The 25,736-nt window shown below is 39.9% G+C and overlaps 1 protein-coding gene across 46 annotated transcripts in view; it reads right to left on the bottom strand.

Moving 5' to 3' along the window:
* The window catches only part of ANK3 (ankyrin 3), a 518,594-nt gene that overhangs the window by 231,865 nt on the left and 260,993 nt on the right, over positions 1–25,736 (bottom strand). For 3 of the 46 annotated variants that reach the window (XM_067025573.1, XM_067025578.1, XM_067025579.1), the window contains exon 1: positions 21,535–21,732. The exons of 39 other annotated variants lie outside the window; for them this stretch is intronic. In XM_067025573.1, the coding sequence (XP_066881674.1) occupies positions 21,535–21,570 (36 nt within the window). In that variant the 5' untranslated portion in view covers positions 21,571–21,732. Of the gene's footprint in view, positions 1–19,158; positions 19,320–21,334; positions 21,733–25,736 lie in introns of those variants that run through there. 4 more of the 46 variants (XM_067025570.1, XM_067025575.1, XM_067025567.1 and 1 more) reach the window with 3 other exon arrangements.

The following is a 25,736-nucleotide window of genomic DNA, read 5'->3' as shown; positions in this document are numbered from 1 at the left end:
TCTACTTAGAACTACAGAACATGAGCTTATTTGGAAATAGGACCTTTACAGACATAATTATTTAAGATGAGGTCATACTGGATTAGAATGGGCCCTAAATCCAATGACTGATGTCCTAATAACAAGATAAGATTAACAAATATAGAATCACTATGTTGTACACCTGAAACTAATAATAGTGCTATATAGCAATTCTATCTCAATTACAAAAAAAGAGGAGGAGACACAGACACATAAGAGAAACCATGTTAAGATGGAGGAAGAGGCTGGAGTATTGTTGCCTCAAGACAAAGACTGCCAGGAACCACCAGAAGCTGGAAAAGACAAGGGAGAATTATCCCCTAAAGCCTCTGGAGGGAGTGTGGCACTGAGGACACTTTGATTCTGGACCTCTGGCCTCCAGAACTGTGAAAGATTGATTATCTATTTATTTATTTAAAGATTTTTTTGATGTGGACCATTTTTAAAGTTTTTATTGAAATTGTTACAATATTGCAACAATATTGCTTCTGTTTAATGTTTTGGTTTTTTGGCTGCAAGGCATGTGGGATCTTAGCTCCCCAACCAGGGATAGAACCTGAACCCATTGCACTGGAGGGCGAAGTCTTAACCACTGGATCACCAGGGAAGTCCCCTATTTATTTATTTGCTGTGTCCAGTGCAGCTTGCAGGATCTTAGTTCCCTAACCAGGGACTGAACCTGGGCCACAGCAGTGGAAGCGCCCAGTCCTAACCACTGGACTGCCAGGGAATTCTGAGAATACATTCCATTGTTTAAAGCCACTTTGTGATGGCTTGTTATGGAAGCCCTAAGAAACGAATGCAAGTAAGCACTACTAGCTCCATTTTATAGATGAGGAAACTGGGCTATAGCATGAAAGACTTTTGCAGAGACACACAGCTTGTGAGTGGCAGGGAATACATTCAGAGAGTCTGACTCCAGAGTCAAGGCTATTAATCACTACTTTAAGAAAGGGCTTAGGGCTTCCCTGGTGGCGCAGTGGTTGAGAGTCCGCCTGCTGATGCAGGGGACACGGGTTTGTGCCCCGTTCCGGGAAGATCCCACATGCCACGGAGCGGCTAGGCCCGTGAGCCATGGCCGCTGAGCCTGTGCGTCCGGAGCCTGTGCTCCGCAACCAGAGAGGCCACAACAGTGAGAGTCCCGCGTACCGCAAAAAAAAAAAAAAAAAAAAAGAAAAAAGGAAAAAAAAAGAAAAAAAGAAAGGGCTTAATAAACATTTGGTCAATAGTCTATGCCCAGTAACTCTTGGTTAATTAGTTCATTCATCTTCCATCAATCAATCTGTCCATCTGTTCATTCATCCATTGAATTAACTATCTAGGCAATACTTCAGGTACATCCTTGCGGGAGCACAATCCCTTCATTGAGTTCAAGGCTCAAGATCAGGCTAAGAGTATCTCGCCAGAAGAAATGCAGACCGGTGACTCAGTGAGTACCTAACAGAGCTTTGCTCCACTGCCTCTAAACAACAGGGAGCAGTCTCTGAGGCCTATTAATACCTGGGATCAACCAATTCTCCAATCCTTTTCCTACATCTCATCTTCCCAACTATCTGGGAACCATATGAAGGGAAGATGACCCTTCCTGTAAGCTTCAGGTTCTTTTTTTCTACTGGTGTCCTGTTCTCGGCCTACCAACATACTCAGGTGTTTCTTAAACCTAAAGCAAACAAACAAACTACAGGGCTTCCCTGGTGGCGCGGTGGTTGAGAGTCCGCCTGCCGATGCAGGGGACACGGGTTCGTGCCCCGGTCCGGGAGGATCCCACATGCCGCGGAGCGGCTGGGCCCGTGAGCCATGGCTGCTGAGCCTGCGCGTCCGGAGCCTGTGCTCCACAACGGGAGAGGCCACAGAGGTGAGAGGCCCGCGTACCGCCAAAAAAAAAAAAAAAAAAACCAAACAAACTACATACATACAATCAAAAAGCCCCTTTCCTTCCAGTCTTCTACCTAGCACCCATGCACGGCATGTCTGTTTCTCAGTGTGGTAGACTGGTTAATTGGTCTGTATCCCAACAATTCCACTTACTAGCAGCGCTACCTGTGGCAAGTATCTTAACATATGTGTGCTTCAGTTTTCTCAGCTGTCAAATGGTGATAAACTAATCTATTATTAGAATGAAATGAGTTCATGTAGGGTAATTAACAGGGTGAGTGCATAGCAAGCACTCAGTAAATGATTATGATTTTATTTTAAAATCATTCTGTGAATATCAAACGTTTTGAAGGATTGGTTTAGGTTAGTCTCACTGCTTCTATATCCTTAATACTATTGATAACTCATCTTTGAGTCCCTAGCAATATGGCGTCTCGCACTAATCAATAAAGTCTCTGTATGCAATCACCAATGACCTTCCAATCATCAAATCCCATTACTTAATTATAATTCTCTCCTCTGAATGTTGAATCATTGGACAGTACTGATCACCTTCTCTTTCTTCAACATCTTCGCTTTAGCTTCTCTCAACTCTTTGTTCACACCTTTGTGTTCTTCACTGCCTCAACCCATCACTGAAAAATGGGCCTTTTCCATTTTCAGATCTCACATTTCTTTCCTTCCTGCGCGCCGTCCCAAAGTGATTTCATCACTATCACGACTTCCACAATTCTTTGTATGCCTAACACTCTATATCTACGTTGTGTCCATCTGTATCTATCCTAAAACATTTCCATTTCCAGGTCTCACAATTTCCTCACCTCAATAGCAACAACAAACATTTACTGAGAACACATTTCTGTCACTGCAACTAACTACCCATGGCAGAGATGTGAGTAATAAACTCCCCTGATCTCCTTATTTCGATTTAAAGGTCCCAAGATTATCCTAACCCCTCAGGCATGCAACTTTGGTGTCAATCTTTTTTATTTTAATTGAGGTATAACTGACATATAACATTACATTAGTTTTAGGTGTACAATGACTTGATATTTGTATATATTGAGAATGATCACAATAAGTTTAGTTAACATCCATCACTGTACATAGTTATAATTTTTTTTCTTGTGTTGAGAGGCATGAATCTTTAAGTATGTCTTTCTTCTTCATTATTCCCCTCAAACCCTCCCAGAAAATTACACACACGAATCCTATCAAATATTCTGTCACTGGGGGCTTTTACAGTTTCCATCTTCCTTTTAAAAAGTGCTTATCAGAATGTGTATCATACATACAAAAGACTGCATAAAACATATATGAACAGTTTAAAGAAAAATCGTAAGAGCAATGCCCACATACCTGGTCAGCTCAAGAATCAAAGTTACAAGCAGCTTTGTAGACCTCCAATGAGCCCTTCCTTGACTGGCTCTCCAAAGGCATCCTCTGTTCTAGTTAATCATTCTCGTGACTTTCTTTATAGTTTTAACATCTACATAAACCTTGATAAGCCAAATATGATATAACTGGCTATCTTAGCACTCTCTATAAGTGGAATCATACATTATGATGTATACATTATGATATATATATACATTATATATAATCATATATAATACATTATATATAATCATACATTATATATATCTTTCTGTGACATGTTCCTTTTGTCTAATGCTGTATTAGAGTCATCCTTGTTGACATGTGTACCTGTGGTAGATTTATCACTGCTGCTGCAGAAGATTTCATTATGTGATTATAACAGAATCTATGCACTGTGGAGTTGTTAACTGTGCTGTTCCTGGTTTCAGTCTACTAGGAACGGTGCTGCCATGAACATTATGGCACCAGTCCTGGTACACACAGGCAAGATACTAAGGTATATACCTAGGATCATAAATGCTGGGTCATTGGGCATGTGCTCATTCAACTTAACTAGTTAATGACAAATTGTTTTCCAAAGTGATGGTACCAATTTACACTTTCTGTAGTTCGTGATGATTGGTTGTGAGCTCATAGTCCTTAGAAATTAATCTTTGGGTGCTTCCCTGGTGGTACAGTGGTTGAGAGTCCGCCTGCTGATGCAGGGGACGCGGGCTCGTGCCTCGGTCCGGGAAGATCCCACATGCCGCGGAGCGGCTGGGCCTGTGAGCCATGGCCGCTGGGCCTGCACGTCCGGAGCCTGTGCTCCGCAACGGGAGAGGCCACAACAGTGAGAGACCCGTGTATGGCAAAAAAAAAAAAAAAAAAAAAAAAATCTTTGGGAATACTTTAAGGTTTGGGTTAACAGTGCCATCTGCCAAACAGGGATTTTAGATTGTGTCTGCCAGTTGCCTAGAGGCACTATCAACCCAAGATTATTTCTGAAATAAATGCTTGCCTTGAGGTATTTTTGTTTTTGTTTTAAAGACAAAAACAAAAATAGATAAATTTATACCTCAAACTGGTATGGATATGAGGGATTCCTTGTGGTTACAAATTCTCAGGGGAGATTTTTTTCTTTCTTTCTGTTAACAAATTGAGACAGGCAAGTTTTTGCTCTATTCTTCTATGCGGTGGGTTTATTTCCTGGCCACCTTTTATATTGGGAGCTACACCCTTTGGGGTCCAGCTTATTGGAAGGCTCTCACTAGACTGTCCATCTTGGTCTCCCATGTCCTGTGTCTACGCAGCCAAGTAAAACTGGCCCTTGATTTCATGTCATTTTTCACCTCTAAAGATCCCTTACCTCTGTGCCAGTTCACAGTACACTTCAGAAGACTTATTTTTATCATTACCCTAACATCTTCACTTTTTTTACAGCTGGAAATACACATAATCTTTTTTTTAAAAAATTCACCCTGCTACTTGCCCAGTTTGGGCCCTAGCCATGTGATGCCCAGATCCATCTAAAAACCTCCAGGAGGTAGTAGTCAGCTTGCTGTCTCTAGCTGAATATTCCAGAAGCACTGAACACTATTCAAGAAAGTGTGAGGAGCCACTGAGAGCTCTGAGAAAATTATGACAAGGATGATAGCTGCATTATTAATAAGGGTCTATTACAGGTCAGGGACTTTACTGAGCATTATATATATATTATTTTGTATCATTATACATGCTTTATTATTATTTATTTCTTAACAATTCAATCAAGATAGGAATCTTCATTACAAATGTGAAAAACTGAGTTTCCTAAAAGGTAAGTGACTTGCCCAAGGTCATGCAGCTAATAAGTAGGCAGCAAGAACTGAAACCCATAACTGCTTGATAATAAGCCCAGGCTCTTTCCTCAACAGCAGAGGTTCTGTGGAGCCTTAGGGTTCACGAATCCTGAGGTCAAGAGTAAGGCTGAGTATAGCACTAACATATGATTCAGCAATCCCAATCCTGAGCATATATCTGGAGAAAACCATACTTCGAAAAAATGCACCCCAATGTTCATTGCAGCACTATTTACAATAGCCAGGACATGGAAGCAACCTATATGTCCATCAATAGATGAATGGATAAAGAAAATGTGCTACATATGTACAATGGAATATTACTCAGCCTTAAAAAGAATGAAATAATGCCATTTTCAGGAACATGGATGGACCTAGAGATTATCATACCATGTGAAGCCAGAGAGAAAGACAAATATCATATGATATCATCCATATGTGGAATCTAACTAAAAAAAAAATGATACAAAAGAACATACTTACAAAACAAAAACAGACTCACAGATTTCAAAAACAAATTTATGGTTGCCAAAGGGGAAACATGGGTGGGAGGGATAAATTAGGAGCTTGGGATTAACATACACACACTGCCATACATAAAATAATCAACAAGGACCTATTGTTTTGCACAGGGAACTCTACTCAATATTCTGTAATAACCTACATGGGTAAAAAATCTGAAAAAGAAGGAATATATGTATATATAAAACTGAATCACTTTGCTGTACACCTAAAACTAACGCAACATTGTAAATCAACTATACTCTAAAAAATAATAATAATAATAAATAAATAAAAAGGAAAAAAAAAAAGAGTAAGGCCAAGTAAGCAGAGTTCCATATGCCTATTTTCAGTGTCAGCCCAAGTAGATCTACTTTTATCTGGTTTATATATTAACGTGTGATGACATGCTTCATTTGTAAAAATGTTTCTGCTTTTAAACCATAGTATTCAATCAATTCCTATGGCATAGTCTCTAAGGCCCTTGAAAACCTGCCCCCAACACTTCCAGCCTAAATTAAAACACAAATACTGATCTTGAAGGCAATCTAGACAGCTGACCATCCCACAAAGGCTTATGATTTCTCAACAGGCTCCATAAGTCCCCGGTACTGTGACATCACCCACGACATCCCTTCAGCAGTCAGGCTCACCGCCACCCCTCGCTCCCCTCCCCCACCAAGAGATTCATCCACTCTACCCTAGATCCAGCTCCAATGTCACTGCATCTTTGCTATTTTCCCTGATAAACACCAGACATGAGCCCTTCTTTCTCCAGGCTCCTAAAGCACTTGGTTCTGCTTAGATACCAGCTGTCACCTCAAGATGGACTCTATTCTCTTTTAGGGTAAGTCCACGTCCTGCTCAGAGCTGAGTTCTGCGTGACAGACTCTCAGGAAACGCTAAATGAAGACGTGCTCATCTCTTGCAGAGTCCAGTGCTCTAACTGTTCCTTGAGAAACAAAAACCTACACTAACTTAATTGGGAACAAAAAAAGTCCATTTCGTATCCTCTCTAGTCTCTTGCTCCCCCTTCATTTCACTAAAGAAAGAGCCTAGTGACAGAATTAGAAGTTCTCCAAAAGTGAAGAGAAGATGAAGGAGTGGGTCTGAGTTTATTCTGGTTTCTTCATTCACGTTGGGCATATGGCCTGATTTGTAATATGCCTGCTGGGATCACCAATGGAGCAATGTTTTTGTTTTAGGTGTAACTGTCAGAGAGAATCTGCAGGTAAAGTCAGAAAGAGAAAGACAAATACCCTATGATATCACTTATATGTGGAATCTAAAATATGACACAAATGGATCTATCTACGAAACAGAAACAGACCCACAGACACAAAGATCAGACTTGTGGTTGCCAAGGGGGTGGGAGGTAGGGGAGGGAAGGACTGGGAGTTTGGAATTAGCAGATGGTAACTATTATATATAGGATGGATAAACAGCAAGGTCCTACTGTATAGCACAGGGAACTATATTCAATATCCTGTGATAAACCATAACGGAGAAGAATATGAGATCTGAATGGATTTGCTGTACACCAGAAACTAACACATATTGTAAATCAACTATACTTCAATAAAATGATTTTTTTTAAAAAAGAGAGAATATGCAGGTAAAGTCTGCGTTCTGTTGGCCTAATGAATCATAAAGCATTTAAGTGTCCTGTATCTAATAATATGGTAACGTAACTAACAATCACTGGGCACTTATAACACACAAGGCATGTTCATTGATTGCCACATATTTATTCTCAGTGGTCTGTGAAGTCTGTGCCATTATCACCCACATTTTACAGATTAGAAAAGTCAGGTCAGGCAACTTTTCCAAAGGGCATTCTTCTAGAAACTGGCAGACCCAGGATTAGAACTCAAGTCCACCTGGTTTTAGAGCTCTGGCCTTAACCCCTAGTATCTAATGCCTTCCTTGGCTAAATGTTCCAGACTTATCAAAGAGCAAAAAGGAACTTAGATTCACTAAGAAAAGAAGGAAAGAAACAGCTGCAACATTTATTTAGAGTCACAGGAGAGGCAGGCAAGCACTCGGCTAGACGCTGCTCATGGATGAACTTATTTCATGATCCTCACCATTTGCTATTTCTGTGCTTTCAATGAGAAGACAGAAGCTCAAGAAGCTGCATCATCTTCCACAGCCACACAGCATTGGAACGAGAATTCAAATTCAGGTCTGTGTGATGCCACATCCAGGGAAGTACAGCTAGAGCGTGGGAACTGTTCTTTCAACCAGCTTCCCTCGCTTACCATTCCTTCTGTCCGACAGGACCCATGCACAAAAACAGGAGACCTTTCCCACACCCACCCGTTCCTACAAGTAGTCAATTGTTTCTTTTTCCTCTACCATGTTTATGTCAGTTGTTCTGGATGTTATCATCATGTAACTTAATTAGGTATTATTTAAGCTGCGAAACAGTATATAGAGAAAGAGTATTTTTATGAAAACGAAATTAAATGCTTTGGAAAGACTCATTAGAAAGATGTTCCTAAAAATGTCGCTGGTGAGTCAGATATAGATGACATGACTGGAAAGGAAGATAATACAAATCAGAAAAATTCGGAAAAACTCTGAAGTCAGATTACATTACTTTCTAGCTTTCCTTTAAAGACAGAGAACCTGAGACTCGCAGAAAAAGTGTGGGGAACCATGGGAGGACAACCTGGACTCCAGTCAGCGGCTCTGTGCTCAGTGAAGAGTCCTCATCTTCACCTCCCACATTTGACAAATGAATGTATCGATGCATTTATGTGGCTTAAGGTAAAAATCAAATGTTTAACAAATATGAATAACTTTATGATTCCTGGCCACTAACCATTTAAAAAAATTAACCCAAGAACTACTGCTATACAAAAAGGCCTTCTAGGGCTTCCATGGTGGCGCAGTGGTTGAGAGCCCGCCTATCGACGTGGCGGACGCAGGTTCGTGCCCCGGTCCGGGAAGATCCCACGTGCCGCAGAGCGGCTGGGCCCGTGAGCCTGCGCGTCCGGAGCCTGTGCTCCGCAACGGGAGAGGCCACAGCGGTAAGAGGCCCGCGTACCGAAAAAAAAAAAAAAAAAAAAAAAGGCCTTCTAAACAAACTTACGGCTACCAAAGGTGAAAGCGTTGGGGGAGGGATAAATTGGGGGATTGGGATTGACATATACACACTACTATATATAAATTAGATACTAATAAGGACCTGCTATATAGCACAGGAAACTCTACTCAATACTCTGTAATGGCCTATATGGGAAAAGAATCTAAAAAAGAATGGATATAGGTATATGTGTAACTGATTCACTTCGCTGTACAGCAGAAGCTAACAGAACATTGTAAATCTACTACACTGCAATAAAAAAATTTAAAAATGACATCTGCTTCCCCAAAATAAAAAGATGTTTTTATCTTAAAAAATAAAAGGCCTTCTATTTGACCATGCTTTCTACTTCTCAAGAAGGTTCTAAGACACCTCTAATAAAGCTTCTTCCAATAAAAATCTCCACAAGTAATAATCTCTTATCTAGGTGACCAGATCCAATAGACCACATTGCCTGGTTTCTGATCACACATCAGAGAATACGGCCCAGGAAGAGCACAGTTTTCTAAAATTCTCATATTGGATGTAATAATATAAATGTGAATGGCGGTACCAGTGTATTTATGCAGACATACCCAGAAGGTCAATCAATCTGTTTTCTTAAATCCACATGGTTTACCTCACTGGGAGGTTGTGCTGAAAGTGAAATCCACAAGTCTGGGTCTTGAAGTCATAAATATCTTTGCTATTAAAACACATCTTCAAAGCGGATGTTCCATCGTTTATTCCATCACCAGGATTAAACAGTTCATACGCAATAAAGGGTTCAATACCCAGCAGTTAAGGAGTAATGTCTACTCGGCCTCTACCTTAAGGATGCAGTTTTGTCTTTCAATGATCTGGAGGCAGCACGTGGAATGAGAATTCATAGAAGAACCTGCAGCAGATGATAAAGCCCATAGAAGCTCCCTGAGAAAAGCATTTCTGCATCCTGGATACAGGTGGGAAGAGAGGTAAGAGGAGGCGGCAGGACTTCAACAAGGGACTTAGTCAGTGGAGACAGGAAGGAGGGAGCAGTGGCCAGAGATTCAGAAATGGAATGGTTGAAAGAATGGTGAATAGACAATCTCTACTGAAAAGGACAGTCCCCTGGGGAGAATAGCCAAGGAAAGGTTCACAGAAGGTTTGGAGTGGCAGATAAATCTGATTTAACTTCACCCTAAAGATACCAGGAGAGAATGAGGGTTTTAGAGAGTGAAAAGGAGTCATTAAATCTATATTTTAGCCCAGCAAGATGGCAGATTAGAATGTGGTGGGGGAAATGAAGACAAAAAGATCTGTGGGTCAATGGTTGTCAATCCACCATCCTTCAAGGATCTCCAGGGGAAGATTAAAAAGAAACAGTCAAACCACTTATGTCCCAACCAGAGATTCAACTGTCTGAGATGGGACATTTTGATCAACACAACTCAAGTGATTCTAATACACAAATGGAGGCAAGCACCACTGAATTAGGTTGCTGTAAAAATATGGCTCTATTGATTTGGAGATTTCGGGGAGGGGACAGCAGACAGAACGGAAAAGAAGGGAGTGCTATGAGAGGCCTTTTGAAGATCCGCTGACCAACTTTTAATTTCATGTAAAAGATTAAATTCTCAACGCTGAATTTGTAAATTTTGGCTTTCATATTTGCCTCTCGTCCCCTTTTTCTTACTTTTCTGTGGCCCCCCTTTTTAAAGCAAACTTTTACAGGCAGAAATGAAAGCTATGAAGCTTTTCTTGGCAGCATTAGCAGTAATTTTTGATGGATAAAGTAATACAGATTTGCAAATTCTTCTCCATCAGGAAGGAGACTTACACAGGGTCGGAGCCTGCTTATCAAGAACCCCAAATCCTCTATGGCATTGCTCCTTAATTAGTGATTTCAGTGTCAATTACAGTTTTGAAACAGACATGGAGCTGCTTTGTGGAACTTCTCAAAATCCAAACCCAGTGTGTTTACCTGGAATAAAACCGTGTTCAATGGAAACAAATCGAGTGACTTGAGAGTCACATTTTTCTGCATTTCAGGCTTTGAGATCAGATATGGGGCCATGGTGCTTCCAAGCACATGAAGTGGGAAGAGAGTGAAAAGGGATGGATTTTTTTTCTCACTAGATTAGAGCAGAATCACTGCTATACCCTGGATGATAACCATTCAGATAGTACCCATTCAAAGTTTCCAGTGACTTTAGAGTATGATATCATGTGCTGATATTTCATAGGTATTTTACACAGTGATCTAATTTCTGACCAGTTTCAAAAGAATGCGACCAACTGCGCAACTTAAAACAACTGTGAATTTCATGCAACGGTCTGCCTCCTGTCAATAAAAACCTCAGACTTTTGGGAGACTGGTTTTTCCTTTTTTTCCCCCAAAGGAGTATTATGTCAGCAAATAGATACATTTTAGGTGTGTGTTTGGAGGTGGGGTATAGAGATATTAAACAAAGGGAAATTATGTGTGTGTCTTTTGCATGGCAAGTATTTGGAAAAACTTGAAACCTTTTATTTAGGGAAGACCTGTTGTTATTAAGATTTCATTCTTTTTTGGGGAATTTGCTGGCTGTCCAGTGGTTAGGGTTCTGTGCTTCCACTGCAGGGGGCATGGGTTCGATCCCTGGTCAGGGAACTAAGATCCTACATGCCACACAGCCAAAAAAAAAAAAAAAAAAAAAAGAAGAAGAAGAAGTTTTCATTCTTTGTTATTTAAGTGCTACTTAGTTATTGGAAATAAACCAGCATTCTCCATCCATAAAGTGGGAAGAGGAGGAATACGAGGGGCTGGGGGCTTACCCAGCAAGGAAAATGCTCCTAACGGCTATCTACATTTGTAATCACCACTATCAAAACCACCCCAAGTGCAAGGGGCTGCATCCACAGATTCCTTCCTATTGCTACAAGGCTGCCTTTGTTTGTAGGGATTTTGCTTGGAAGTAACGTCAGTTCATCCCTGAAAATGAGGTCACTGTCCCCTAACACATGTTAGGCATGGTTAGCATCTTTTCACTGGGACCTCTGCCAGGGAGGCCCCTGCTGTTGTACATTTCAAACCTGCCAGGGCGTCTGCACACAGTAGCTCCTCCGAAACTGAGAGGCAAAGCAGCATTTCTACCTTTATCTTTAGGTAGAGGGGAATGGGAATCCTTTAAAAAAAATAAATACAGTGCTGGCAGGCTTTTGTTTTTATAAAGGCAGTGTTTTTTTGGTTTGTTTTGTTTTTAATACAGATTTACCTTGCCATGCCGATAAATCCACTCTCATCAAGTCTGTCTATTATGATCTGGTTTACATCAAGAAGAAGACCCAGAATACAGGCCCCTTATGATATCTTTTCTCACCCAGAATTCAGAGCCCTAAAAATTCTCCTGGAGACTGATTAGAAATAAAAATAAATACAGAGAGGAAAGATGTTTCTCATAGAAAAAAAAAAAGCACGTCAGTTATCGGTGGTGGGCGAGTGGGTATTTCCAATATTTCTCAACGTAAGGTTGATTCTATTCAGTTGCATTACAGGATTTATTTGAGTTTGTCTGAAATTTTCTGAGAATACAAAGTAGGATTTAAAGAGCCAGTTTCACCTGCCTCCCAAGGGATATAAAACCCATATGTGTCAGGGGGGGAGAGTTTTCTATGTTTTAATAACATGAGGGCAATATAGTAATCTTTTGTCCTGATCTGTACTAGCTTGGAGCAGAATTTCAAATCATTTGGACTTAAAACTTTCATTTAAATAAATTTCCTCACACAGTAGAAGCTGCAGGTTCTCTTAGTGTGCTGTAGACACAGATTATGTCCTGACACTATTATGTGTTAGGTAGAAACCATAAATAATGTTAGGAAATTGATAGAGTAGAATGATTTGACTAAATGACAGGTGAGTCCCCACTTTCCCTAAAAGCTCTCTGATACTGAATGATGTGAAAGCACTCTTACAGCTTATGGCAAATAAATGGTTTATTTCCCCAGTGAACAAAAATGGAAAAGTGTTCATGAAAGTTCTACTGTAGCCACAATACTTCACACAAGTTGTGGAACAAGGTGTAGCTCTTTATCTAAAATACTTTTGAAGTTTAAAACGCAAACCAAATGAACTCTTCATTCCATTCAAGGACATTTTAGGACAGGGTGAGTCAGTCTTGACTCACATCAGAGTGAAGGTATACCACAGGGACATGTTACCTTAAGATTTGTAAAATATTTATCTTTGGTTTTTCTGAAACAATAAAGATCCAAATAAATAAGTAAGCCTGGGAAATAGCCACAGATGGAGAAATAATTTCTGCAAAGTCTGTTTTGCAGGTATATTCATTACCAGGCTTGTTTGATATCTCTGCTATGTTTAGACATGTTTCTGGTTATCCCTGGGGACAAAGAAGCACTAGAGAAACGGTAACACATTGTTTGGAAAAAAACAAGCCTATTCGCAGCTCTCTCAGTGCTCAGCAATTCAGAATATAGAACAGCCCTGGAGAATTTTCTTTTTCTATTTTCATTCACAAAGATGGAACATTACTATGAGGAAGATTTAGTCCTTTTGGAAATTTTAATCATCTTATTTCAGGGAATTATTTTCCCCATTGACTTAAAACAAGAATGCAATGGAAGATTACATAACATAGTTAGCTGTTCCTGCTGGTTTGTAACATGTCCATTTTGTAGATGTCAGGCTCTCTAAAATGTATGACCAAATGCATTTTTCCATTTGTTAGGCAGAAACTGAGTGCTGAACAAAAAGTATAGAGCCACTCGGGGTCTTAAAGTTTCTTATTATCAGTCATCCCTTCCTCCTTTCTTGCTGTGCTTGATCTAGCTCGTCTGTCTCAATTATTTCCCAAGTGAACTTGTCTTTTAAGAAATTCGTTTCTGCTCTCCCATGAGTGAGGCTGCCTATAAAATGCTTGATGCATAATCTGTACTTCACTGTTCACTTTGGGAAATGGTTGTCTTACACGAGCAGGCTGCCTCACCCAGGGAAAGATCAGTTGACATGTACCTCGTTGCGCCTTTGTTTACAATTGTGTTACACCGTGACTGTCAGTGGTGTACGTGCCCTTGACTGACCTCAACAATATTTACTAAATCTCAGGACACACAGCCCCAAACTAGTACACTGGTAAGCAAAGATTTAATATATGGATGATTAAATCTTAGTCTTAAGAAATAGCTTTGCTTTGTATTAACAATAACAAAAAAGGTACATTTCTGTTGTTGTTTTTTTTTTTTTGCACACATCTTGTTTTTTCGTGTTAGGTTGAGGTCACCATATTATCTCTACTGTATAAAGAGGAAACTGAAGCAAAAGCAGGCACGATTTGCTTGATTAGTTAGAAAACTGCTGAAAATAGAATTTAAGATTTCTGGATTTAATGTTCTCCCCACTACCTCATGGTTCAAGAGCAAGAATGAATTCGTGCACAATTTTATGGTTTGAACTAGGGAAAAGACTTGGCTGAAGATTTTCCTGCCAGACTCCTAAGATGAATGGGATTTCCAAGGTCACCTGGTCCAACCTCTCCATCCCCAGCCTCCCACCCACATTGCAACTCTCCCGACACAGCCATCCTGAGGACACTATCAGGTACAACAATGCATCTCACCAGTGTGGCCCCATGCCTCACAGACAAAGAGGGCTAAAAACAACAGACAACTCTGTCTCTTTAGACGTCAGATGAAGCTTCTCTATGACCCAGTGGTATAGTATTATGCAGTTAAAATCTGGGAGTCTGTGGGCACCTTTATTTACAAAACAAATGCCAGGTTGTTGCACACCTTGGCTAAACAACAATCATGATGACAAATTGCAGAGTCCCTTAGAAACGCACCTTGTGATACTAAGATATCGCTGCTTTACCATTTAGGAAACACAGAGCAGTTACTTCTGGCATCACACGTGGTGGATTATATAAAATACATCAACTGTTTGGGATTTTTCCATTTATTTGGTATGTTATGCATCAGAATGAGGATGTCAGGGCTTCATACCTAAGGATCCTTATTATGTAGGACGTATTGGCACAAGTCCTAAACTATTTAATCCAGGGAACTATTCACATTTTAAATATAGCAACTGAAAACAGTGATAAACTAATACTGGTCTAGGTACCAGGAGAAAAGAGAAAGTATTACCGAGGAGATGAACATTTTCCCAACAGTTTTTGTTGTTGTTGTTGTTTTGAGATCAGGAAATAAATAGCTTGGTTTTTAGTGTGGATAGACAATGCTGCAAACGTAACTATTTTCTTCCAGTGCATAAATGTACTTTATATGGAGGGGATCAGCCAGGAAATCACAATATGCTGGACTTTGCTTCCTGGTCAGATAATTAGAGGCCTGGGGTTGAAAACCCAGAGGAACTGAAGGATGAGACCCACAATACCAGAGGGAGAGGAGGCGTTAGCCAGTGAGAGGAAGGGTTCTTGAATTTATCATCCTAAAATGTTGCATGCCAGCTGGTGCAGCTGGAACCTTGCTGGTATATGAAACTATCCGCCTTTTTTCAGGATCCTTGAAGGGAGGATGTTTTTTACTGATTCTTTTTAAAACCAATATACTGAAATGCTATTGCTCTTTTCCATTTTAACTTTTCATTTCTACTTGAGTCTATGATCAACAAAGACAGCTAACTAAGTTCTTATATGAATGAATAAAATTTAAAAATAAGGTTAAGTCACTAGTTAAGTCAAAGCTAGCTAGCTGGCTAGATAGATAGATTTGGGATTCTTAAATATTCTTCAAGTGACATTTACATTTTTCCAGGACAAGATTTGTAATTAAAAGATGTAACATCTTTACACTGAATGCAATAAAAGGGAAGAGAGAGAGAAGGCAAGTGGTGCCGGGATGTCCCAAAGATCTTTTTAAAAGTACAATGAAAACACGTGGTAAAGACAAAGAAGGATTTTTTTTTTTTAACTATATAAAGTGAAACATGTAAGAATAGACTTTATTCCAAAGTTAAGTACCCAATGGAGTGTAGTCATAAGTAGTCACAACACGGTAGGAGACTTTGAAATGTCCAGTTATATTATAATCTAACAGCTAAGACATACTACATGGATCATGGGAAGGATGGCTCATGTTTAAGGAGCTGCCCTTCATGTAGAAGATAAAGGTACTAAGTCAGGGATAGCATGTCATACGTGTTTTTTAAGTGTTTGGAGTGAGATCTAACCTAATTCATCCCTTCCTATCAGCAAGTCAATATATCTTGATGATTTCAGAATTCAGACTCCAGAGCCAACATGCCTCAGTTCTGAATCTGGCTCTACAATTTACAGACTGTGTGACGCTGGATGAGATACTTAAACACACTGTAGCTCCACTTCCTCATCTATGAAATGAGAATAGCAATAAAATTTAACTTGTAGGGCTGTCGATAAGATTAAGGGAGATAATATATGCAAAGCAGTTAGAAATAGCCTGGCACACAGATGGCCCTCAATTAATGTTATCCACAATTACCATTTAAAAATTTTTTTAAAGTTAAGTTTTTAGCTTGCTTGGCCATGGCTATGACCACGAGAGCCAAGTGAACATAACTGGTCGCAAAGGAACTAAACTCATAAATTGATCTGATTTGATCAATGCTTCAGCAACTAAGCTAAGCATACAAACCAGGCCAGAGAATGTGCACAGTGCCTTCTGCCTACAGGGGTGCTTCTCAACTTGTTTGCCTCTGGGTCCCTTTCCACTCTGAAATATTATTCAGAATCCCAAAGAGCTTTTGACTAATAGGGTTATAACTTATACTACTGACCATATTAGAAGATAAAACTGAGAAACAAATGTTTACTAATTTTATTTTAAAAGGACACATCATTTCTTACCTGGTAACATAAAATATATACCTCATGAAAAGTACCTAGACTTTCCAAAACAAACCAGAAAGTGAGAAGACTGGTAGTGTTTTGCAGTTTTGCAAATCTCTTGAATGTCTGACAATAGAAGACAGATTCTTATATCTACCTCAGCATTCAATCTTTGGCCATGTGTTGTTTTGGTTAAAGTATGCAAATGAAATCTGGCTTCAAGGAAACAATGTAGTTAGAAAAGGAGGGACCTCATAGGTGCTCTTCTGGAAGGGTGCAGGGACACCGAGGGGTTCCTGCACCACACTTTGAGAATGGCTGGTCTACGGCTAAGTTGTCAAAGACTTACTTCATGGTACCAAGGACTACCACATCCTAACAGGATAATATAGGCAAGAGCCATGAATGAGCAGGGAGGCAAAGCCTAAATAAATGCAGTGCTGCTATTTTCACAAAGTACAGAGCAGGATCTCTTGAATCGCTGCCTATTTATTGCCTTTCGGCTACCTTACTTTACCCCTCTTCCTAGATAGGACCTTTCCAAGGGGCCACTGTCCACACACTCCAAATACTTTGATGCTACTACACTTTCTCAGTGGATAATACGGCCCTCAGAATGTCAACTTAACGTTCTTGGAAGTGACACGTGAGAAACAACACATCCTATTGCAAGTGGTGCCACCATATCAGAACGACAGCGTGAAAATTCTTTATAGAAACTTTGTCCTTGCGTAAGCGCAGCTCTAGATACCAATCCTGTATTCTGGGAAACTTCTGGACTGGAAAAACCAGTCTCATTTTGGTCACTAAGATGGAAAGTTAACTAGTTCACTTTTCTGTTTAAAATATTGAAATATCTAAGAAAATTGCCCTTATTATAAGACTAAATGGTGGCAAGAAGGTCAAACATTATTTTAAATCTAATTTATGAAAAATTTTTGGCTCCTTTTAATCTATGTAACTAATACCAAGTTTACTTTCAATTTAATTCAATATTCTTTTGAAGAGAAGCTACACTCTTCAGAGATGAAGAATTGTTTACAAAATTCTAACAAGTTATTTATTGAGCGTTTAATATGTGCCGGACTCTGAGGATCCAAAGATGAGTAAGACAGTCTGTTTAAAAAGTTACAGTGTTTTAAAAAAAAGTTACAGTGTTATTTAAAGTATAATTTATCTTTTTGATCTTAGTGCTTTCAAAATACAACAGAATAATCACTGAATTACAGAACCTTGCAAAACAAATAATATATCAGGGTGACGCTGAGTTAGAACATAATATAATCAAGACTTCAAGACTAAAGAAAACTGAAGCTTACCCAGATTTTACAAAGCAGGATTTAACATTATTGACTTTTCCTACTTTTTAAATGGTCCCATCACTCACTTGCCACTTGGCCAAAGAAAAATGGCATTAATTTCCCAGTATTATTCTCTGGAAATAAGTGTCTATCTTGAACATCTACATACATCTATGCCTTCATTTCATATAACAGTAAAAAGGGGCTGCTAAAACAAAACAGTTAAATTCTTTATAGATTTTTACGCTTAAAAAATGATTACTTAGTAATTGTATATGTGTCCCTGATATATTCTGAAATTTGTTATATAATCTAATAATATATTTATCAACAGTCTAATTAGATGGTATAGTTTAATTTTTATTACTAGCTTTTGCAATATATTCTGGGGACCATAATAAAAAGAAAATATAACAAATAAATATTTGTATTAGGATAAAAGAGTTGGCAAATGTATTTTGCTTTGTGACTAAAAAGGCCTTAACATTATAAAGAGAATGACTGTTTAAAAAGACATGACAGATTTTAAATTCTTGTGTTTAATAAATGTTGCTTAAACTTGGTTATTGCCCAAATTTATAACTGAGTAGTATCTGTGTATCATCACAGAAGAAAACAAATTTAATTGATAAGTCAATATCATACTTACTACATAACTAAACATTTTCAATTTGATATAAGAAACGATATAGTCTTACAGTAAAACGATAGGTTTTGTGATTCCTTTTTTGAGTTTGATTATATACATTTTCCTACTTGCCCCCAAATTCCTAAAGTGAAAATCATCAATAACAAAGTTAGGGATTCTCCTAATAGATAAATATGTATTTATTAATGGATTACTGAAAACCAGATATACGAAATAGAACACAACCAAGTTGGAAGATAGAAAATCAAATAATACCAACAATTTCCATAAAGTACCTTTATAGGATTTAAAAATAATTCACAGCTATTGAAAGATCTTATCATTAACTGCTTCTAAAATGTACAATAAAATTGTATTAAATTTGAGCTTTGCTCAATATTAGAATCGAGATTTTTGTTTTTTGGCCATGAGCATTCTTTAAAAGTTAAAGTTTAAGAGTTAATTTTTCATCAATCATTTATGGCAAAATTAGTTTTTCCATAAAGGCTTGATTATTAGCAACCCATGAGAACTTCTAAAATTGGCAAATGTACACATATATCTACATTTTTAAAAGTTTTGTGCTGCAAATGTTTCACAATAAGAAGTTGTAAAATCACTGGGAGTTTCTCCTAAAACACGACTAAGCAATCTTGTAGAAAATCTCTAAATAGTACTACAGAAACTACAAGCCAAACAGAAGGAGCAAGAGGTATTAAAGATCATTTGGAAAAAATGTAATTATCTACTATACCCTTTTTGCAAGAATTTGATCCATAGTTCAGCTCATGCAGATGAACTGTTCAGTCTTCAAGTCAGAGATGAAACCAGGAGATGAATAATTCTTATTCATTGTCCAACTAAGCCCAGTCCAGCAAGAGTACATGCTACTCTATTGTGACGGGACTTCTGTGTGATCTCTATCAGGTCAGTACCCTTCCAGAGTCCCTGCTTCGGGCAGGATAATTTCAAATTCAGCCTGTCATTTTATTACACGTGTCTTTCAACAGCATGCCCACCGAAACAGAAAATGCTGCACATATGGGCTGAGATCAAATGCTTTTACCATTCAGTTGATATATTCTGATACGAGGCAGAAAAAAAGATGGTCTGCTTTTATTCATTTTTTTCCTTTCAGATCTCAGATCTTGGTTTTTAAAATTAACTTATTAATTAATTCACTAAAGGCCAAAGTTTTTCAGGTACATGCTTTAAGATTTGTTATATTTGCACTTGGCTCAAAACTTCCTTGCAATTAATATTCCTCAAAGCCAAGTCTCACTAGGTAATCAGTAAATGTCATTATGATTATATGTAAAGTTTTCAGTTTCACAGCTAATGGAACAGAATGCATATCGAAAATTCAACCTTCAATATAGCTCATAATTTTTGACGGGTGAGTTGATTATTTTATAAAATTTTTTTATTGGAGCATAATTGCTTTACAATGTTGTGTTAGTTTCTGCTGTCAAACGAAGTGAATCACCTTTATGTATACATATATACCCCTCCCTCTTGGATCTCACTCCACCCCCCCACTCCCCCCATCTAGGTCATCACAGAGCACCGAGCTGAGACTCCTTTGCTATACAGCAGGTTCCCACTAGCTATTTTACACATGGTAGTGTATATACGTCAATCCTAATCTCTCAATTCATTCCACCCTCCCCTTCCCCCTCTGTGTCCACCCGTCCATTCTCTATGTCTGTGTCTCTCTTCTGCCCTGCAAATAGGTTCATCTGTACCACTTATGTAGATTCCACATATATGAGGAGCTGATTATTTTTAGAGTGACATAACAGGATTTTTAGGACTCATCTGCCAATAGGCTTATATTACTAGTAAATTACAATTGATGCCAGGAATGCATGAACAACATTTATATCTTTATTCTGAATCTCAGTGTTTAATCTAGAAAGGCCTTTCTCTGAGGCACACAGAATGTTTGCAAAGTCTCCCTCAAATTAAAATCTCATAAACGTCTACTCTGGAATACAGTGACATTCCATAAAGATCATAAAAGAATACTCTTTGCTAAAAGATTAATCTATCTTCAAGAATACCAAGATTCAAACTGAATCCATTTAAAATAATGTTCGAAGTTGGGAGAGACTTCTCTGAATTGCTTTTTGTAGCACTAAGAAATGACAGTTCTTTTCTCAAAACCATTAGCATGTCTGTCTACCTGAGGTTGGATCTAGCACCAATGTCCTCATTTTCATGATTTCTTCTTCTAGTCATTATAAGTATTTTATACAAAATGCTCATCTTATGCTCAGGATTTAATATATTGTATTAATAGCAAATACTTCTCCCTTCTATTCATAGTACATGTGTATTCTCATGGTTAAACTGGCACTAACTGAAAAGACACAGGTAGAAGCAAGAGATCACATGAAATCTTGAACTCTGCCATAATCTAAAAAGAATTTTGTGAATCCCTCAGAATCAAGTACGTCAAAATTTTATAAACATACACCAAATAGTAACCCCCTTTTCCCATACAGTATCCCGTAAGGGGAAATGGCTTGCTATGCTAATTCTTTAAAATTAAATGAGATGACTTAATTTATACCTATGGGCAATTCTATTAAAAAACAGTAAAATTACATTTCCAACCTCCAAATGACATCCTCCATCTACTACTTACATAAGTTTCAAAAACAGATTTTAACTCCATAATGTTTCTCCCCCAACTGTAAAAGACCATCCTTCCCCTTGTAATTAATACACCAGAAAAGGCTGAGTGTCAAAGCTCTCAGATTTCTCTTGAGAAAAGTCTGACAATTTAAACTTTTTTACATTCTTGGGTCCACTAGGCCCCTCCTGCACCCCGAATCGCCCACCAGCTTTTTTGCATTTCAATAAGCATCCTCTTAAGACGGACCTGAGCTGAGCACACTCCAAATTATATCAGAGGGAAAACATACCTAGAATCCAGACCCCAGCAAAACAAAAAGAAAGGACAGCCCATCGTCCCACACACATGGAACTCGGGCAATCCGTCGTGCAGAGAGGCAGGCTTCCTTCCTATCTGCCAACAAACATTTTGTAAAAGGCACAACCATTCAGGCCAAAACGGCAGTTCTGTAAAGAGAATGCATTTCATTCGGCAACCGTATATGCTTACTTGTTCTGGGAAGCTCTCTCCCTCTTCCACTGTCATTCTCTGTGGCCAAGTATGAAACCTGATAACTCAATTAGTTAACACTTTGGACAGAGCATCACATCTAAAAATATCCGCCTTGGGAAAGGTAAAGATTTCCCCTACCTCCTAGTGAGGAGGTCGGAGCTGGTCAGAATGTTCTGAACTATTGCAAGGAAGGGTGGGCGGAGGGGAGGATGGACGACGTCTTGGTCCTTACAAACAATCTAGTACCTCCCAGCATTCCTCACGGACTTACCATATCTGTGGCTTCCAGTCAAGCTGCGTGTATTTAGTCATGATATGGGGATACCGAAAATAGCAGGGCAATCAGCTGGGAGTGTACCCTGGCTGCTGGGAATCACTCATGAAACCAGCTTTTGTCATTCCGCTTATCAGCACTTTCCTCTGTAGGCAGGCTACTCTGACATTCCTTCTAAAGACAATACCACCATTTTATCCTCCTCTGGGATTCACTCAGGCCTGTCCTTTACTACTGGGCTTTTTAAACTTGTCATTTCTTTTGCTGCATTAGCTTCACTATTGAATATATGGATGAGTGTGTATACACACACTCACACACACACACACACACACACAAACACACACACACAGTGAAAGCATACTGTACTGCCAAGGACAGTTATCTTACAAATGTAATTATTTCCTTCTGCCTAAGGACAAATATAATAGATGATCTTTTAAAAAATATAGCACTCTACAAAGCTCATGTGTATCATCAGGAAAAAAAAATACTGCTGTACACCTGAAACTAACACGACATTTTAAATCAACTATACTCCAGTAAAAAGAAAATGAAAAAAATACTCATTGAATGCTTCTGGTCAATTTTCTTCAATTGAGGTGTGTTTTTTTTTTTTTTAAATAAATGAATTTTCAGATTTGGGGCACATAATACTTAGGCAACTTTTTACTAGTCTTACCCTTGAGCTCAGGAGTCAAAGCCCTAAAAAACCATCATCCTAAGAACTTGCATTTATGTTTTACTTAGAATCATTCTAATCAATGCGTCCCTCAAACCAGTCAGACTTGAAGGAAAAAGCCTCCATGGTGGACTGAATTCAATTTTGCGAAGGCCAGGGTATAAGTCTATTCATTCCCTGCCTGTTTATAGAGAGCCTACTATGTGTCAGACACTCCTCTAGGTGCTGGGGTGGTGTAGGCAGAGAAAGACAATGAGCAAAATAGAAAAACATCCCTGCCTTGATAAAGCTTATATATGAGCAGGGAGGGGGCAGACAGACTCTAAGTCATAAACGTAATAAACAAGCTATTGAATTTGATCAGCAGGACAGGTACTGTGGAAAAAAAGGGGGGTCATTGGTATGTGTTTAGGGAGTGGGTGTGTAAGCTTAATATTACTAATAATGATAAAATAATGTATACAGGGTAGGATTTTTATCTTGATAATATAATTATTAGTATAGTTGAATTATACTCTATAAAATTAATAACCACATGAAACTGCCAGTCTTGTAGGTCACATCCATGTACATACCAGCAATTTCATATGGTTTAGTCTAATAATAATATAATCATGGCCATCATTGTCATGATCATTTAATAGTAATTAAGGACTCTGCAGGCAAGGCACTATGTTAATTTCTTACAGATCACTACACCGCAAAGCACTCTTTCTCTCTACAATGAGTGAGACACTAGAGTTCAGAGAGGTTAAGGAACTTGCCAAGGACGCCAGCTAGCAAGTAGCCAGGATTTGCATCTAATTCTATAGTATTCTAAAGGGAAGGTCACATACCGGCAGAAAATAGCAAATGCATGTTTTCTTGGCCCTCAGTGTGTTTTAAAAATATTTTCAGCTGTCAACACTTAAAAATTGAGATGTTTCACATCAAAATGTAGAGTTCCTGTTTAGAAAAGTAAATAATGCCAGGATCTGGAAAGTCTGAGCGCACATTTCTGCTGGGCCGCGTCTCTACATTTGAGTGATGGCTTCGCGCCTCTGCCCAAAGGACTCCCTGCAGTCTGACCACGGTTTGCTTCACTCCTTGACTTTAGAGGCCTGGCTGCCCAGAGGCACATCGAGGTGGGCCTCTGTTCTAAAGCCTGTGCTTCTGACCATAGCGCTAGTGATTCCCAAGGGAGTGCGTCATCCCAGAAGGGCTCAGGGCCCCCAAGAGGGGCACGACCCCCTTGGGAGGGTCAGGGGTCAGGCGCTGCTCTGAAATGCCTGGGGGAACCTGCTGTCTGCACAACTCTGTCGTCCCCCCTTTCCCACATCCAATCACTTGTCCCGTCACCCCACGGGAAGTGAGCACCTGACGCGCGCTAGAAACGACGCTTTGGCAGAGAAAACCAGGAAAACCCTCACTGGCTCTGTGCCTCCTTCTGGACTGACACACAGGGAGGCAGAGTCAGAGTCAGCCCTGGAACATCGCAGGTCTGATCCTCCTGCTGTAGACCCGAGGTGGGTGGGAGACAGGGCCGGGAAGGGGAAAGGTCCCTCACCCTCCCCAGGCCAGGTGTTACCCGATTGAGGACGAACTGTTCTTCTGTCAAACTCTAGGCTGCATCCCCAAGCCCTGCTCTTTCCTCTGGAGCTGCAGGCTTCCTTCCAATGATACTGTGTTTCTCTCCTCTTTGAAGCCACCCTTGATGTCTGTGTTAATACGCCTGGTTTATCAGAATGCTGGGGGCCTGGGAGTGCAGGTCTGTGGATCTGCCCCTGGGATACTATAGGCCATCCCTCACGTTCACAATGAAAATCAGAGAGCAAGACTTCCGGCTCCAGACTTAATCTCCTGTCTTCAGTGAGAAGACAGAACAGTTGGCTATCATCTCCCAAATACTCAAAAGTGTTACTGAGTTATCCCCGCCCCCACCCCCCACCCCTCCGGTCTTCTCATCCCTAGGGATAAATAATCCCAACCGATTCAACCTTTCCGTGGAGCTCTTCAGAGAACAACGCTCTATAATTACACCAAATAAGAAGAGTAATAATTCCCATAATTGTCTCTTTCAACCCACCCCCTGGCCAGGACATGTTGTTTCCCCTGCGATCATGGATCATTTCCCAGGTACCGTAGCTGCAAAAGGAGAAGCAAAGACAGAAGGTAACTTCCCCGAACAGTGAGCATGGGCTGATGTGGGAGGCTGGTGGAGCCTGAACTGGGAGGCTGGTGGGTCTACATTAAAAACTAAATGTTCCCAACCCCCCCCCCCAAAAAAAAAACCCTAAATGTTCCATAATGAGATACGATTGTCACATTTTCTACCATTTTCTGAAATCAACTGCATACTACCTCAACGAAACCCAATCGTTAAAAATATCTTTCTCACAAAAGATAAAGAGTAGAGTGAACCACACAACCGTGGAGTTCATTTACTCAAAACGCATCATTTGAAAGATGAAGAAATGGAAGGCCAAGGGGTTCCATGAGGGTACACTGTGAATCGATGCTATTGCTGTGCCTAGAATTCATAATGGAGTCCTTCAACAAGCACCAGGACGTAGGGTTTTTACCGAGTGATTTAATGTACAAAATGGGATTCAACTTGTGATGTTTTTAGGGACACGGATACTGCTCATGAGGAACGATGCTCCCGAGGAATAATGATACCTGCATCCTTCAGGTATTCATCATTTGGAGGCTCAGACGAAAGGGCAGAAACTTGCATCAGGCTGTGTAAGGCAAGCAAAGTCTGGAGATACTTTTCTACATGGATCTGTGAAGTACAGAGCATCTTAGAAGTTATGGCCTTTTCCATCAATCCAGGCTCCCCTCTAGGAACCAAGGATCCAGGGTCCACTCGTGTCAAGCCACTCTGAATCGTGAGTCACCCAGCTGGGTCTGGCAGGGGAAGTTTTGTCTGCGAGCGAGCAGAGGATGGGGGCGGGGCCGGCGGAGCGCTGGGGGCGGGGGTGCTGCTCATTCCGTGCGTGAGACCCTCCACTCACTTCTCTGGCCCTGCCTGCAGGCTGTGGGTGCTCTGTGCTATCTGGGTCTGCATGTCACCAAGCCCCCAATCAGGGGCTCCTCTGTGTGTTCCCAACGGACATTTCAGGAAGGTGAGAGGAGGCAGGGCAGAACTGGGGAGAGGTCGGTAGCATCCGCAGAGCTAGTGGGTTTCGGGGATAATCCCCAAGGTCAGAAACCATTACAAAGAAGAGGAAGAGGGGTTTTGTGCCTGTGCTGAAATCATTC

Source organism: Kogia breviceps, chromosome 2, assembly GCF_026419965.1.
Source record: "Kogia breviceps isolate mKogBre1 chromosome 2, mKogBre1 haplotype 1, whole genome shotgun sequence".
NCBI classification, from domain to species: Eukaryota; Metazoa; Chordata; class Mammalia; order Artiodactyla; family Physeteridae; genus Kogia; species Kogia breviceps.
The sequence above is the reverse complement of the archived record's forward strand: the minus strand, read 5'-3'. Positions and strand labels throughout refer to the sequence as shown.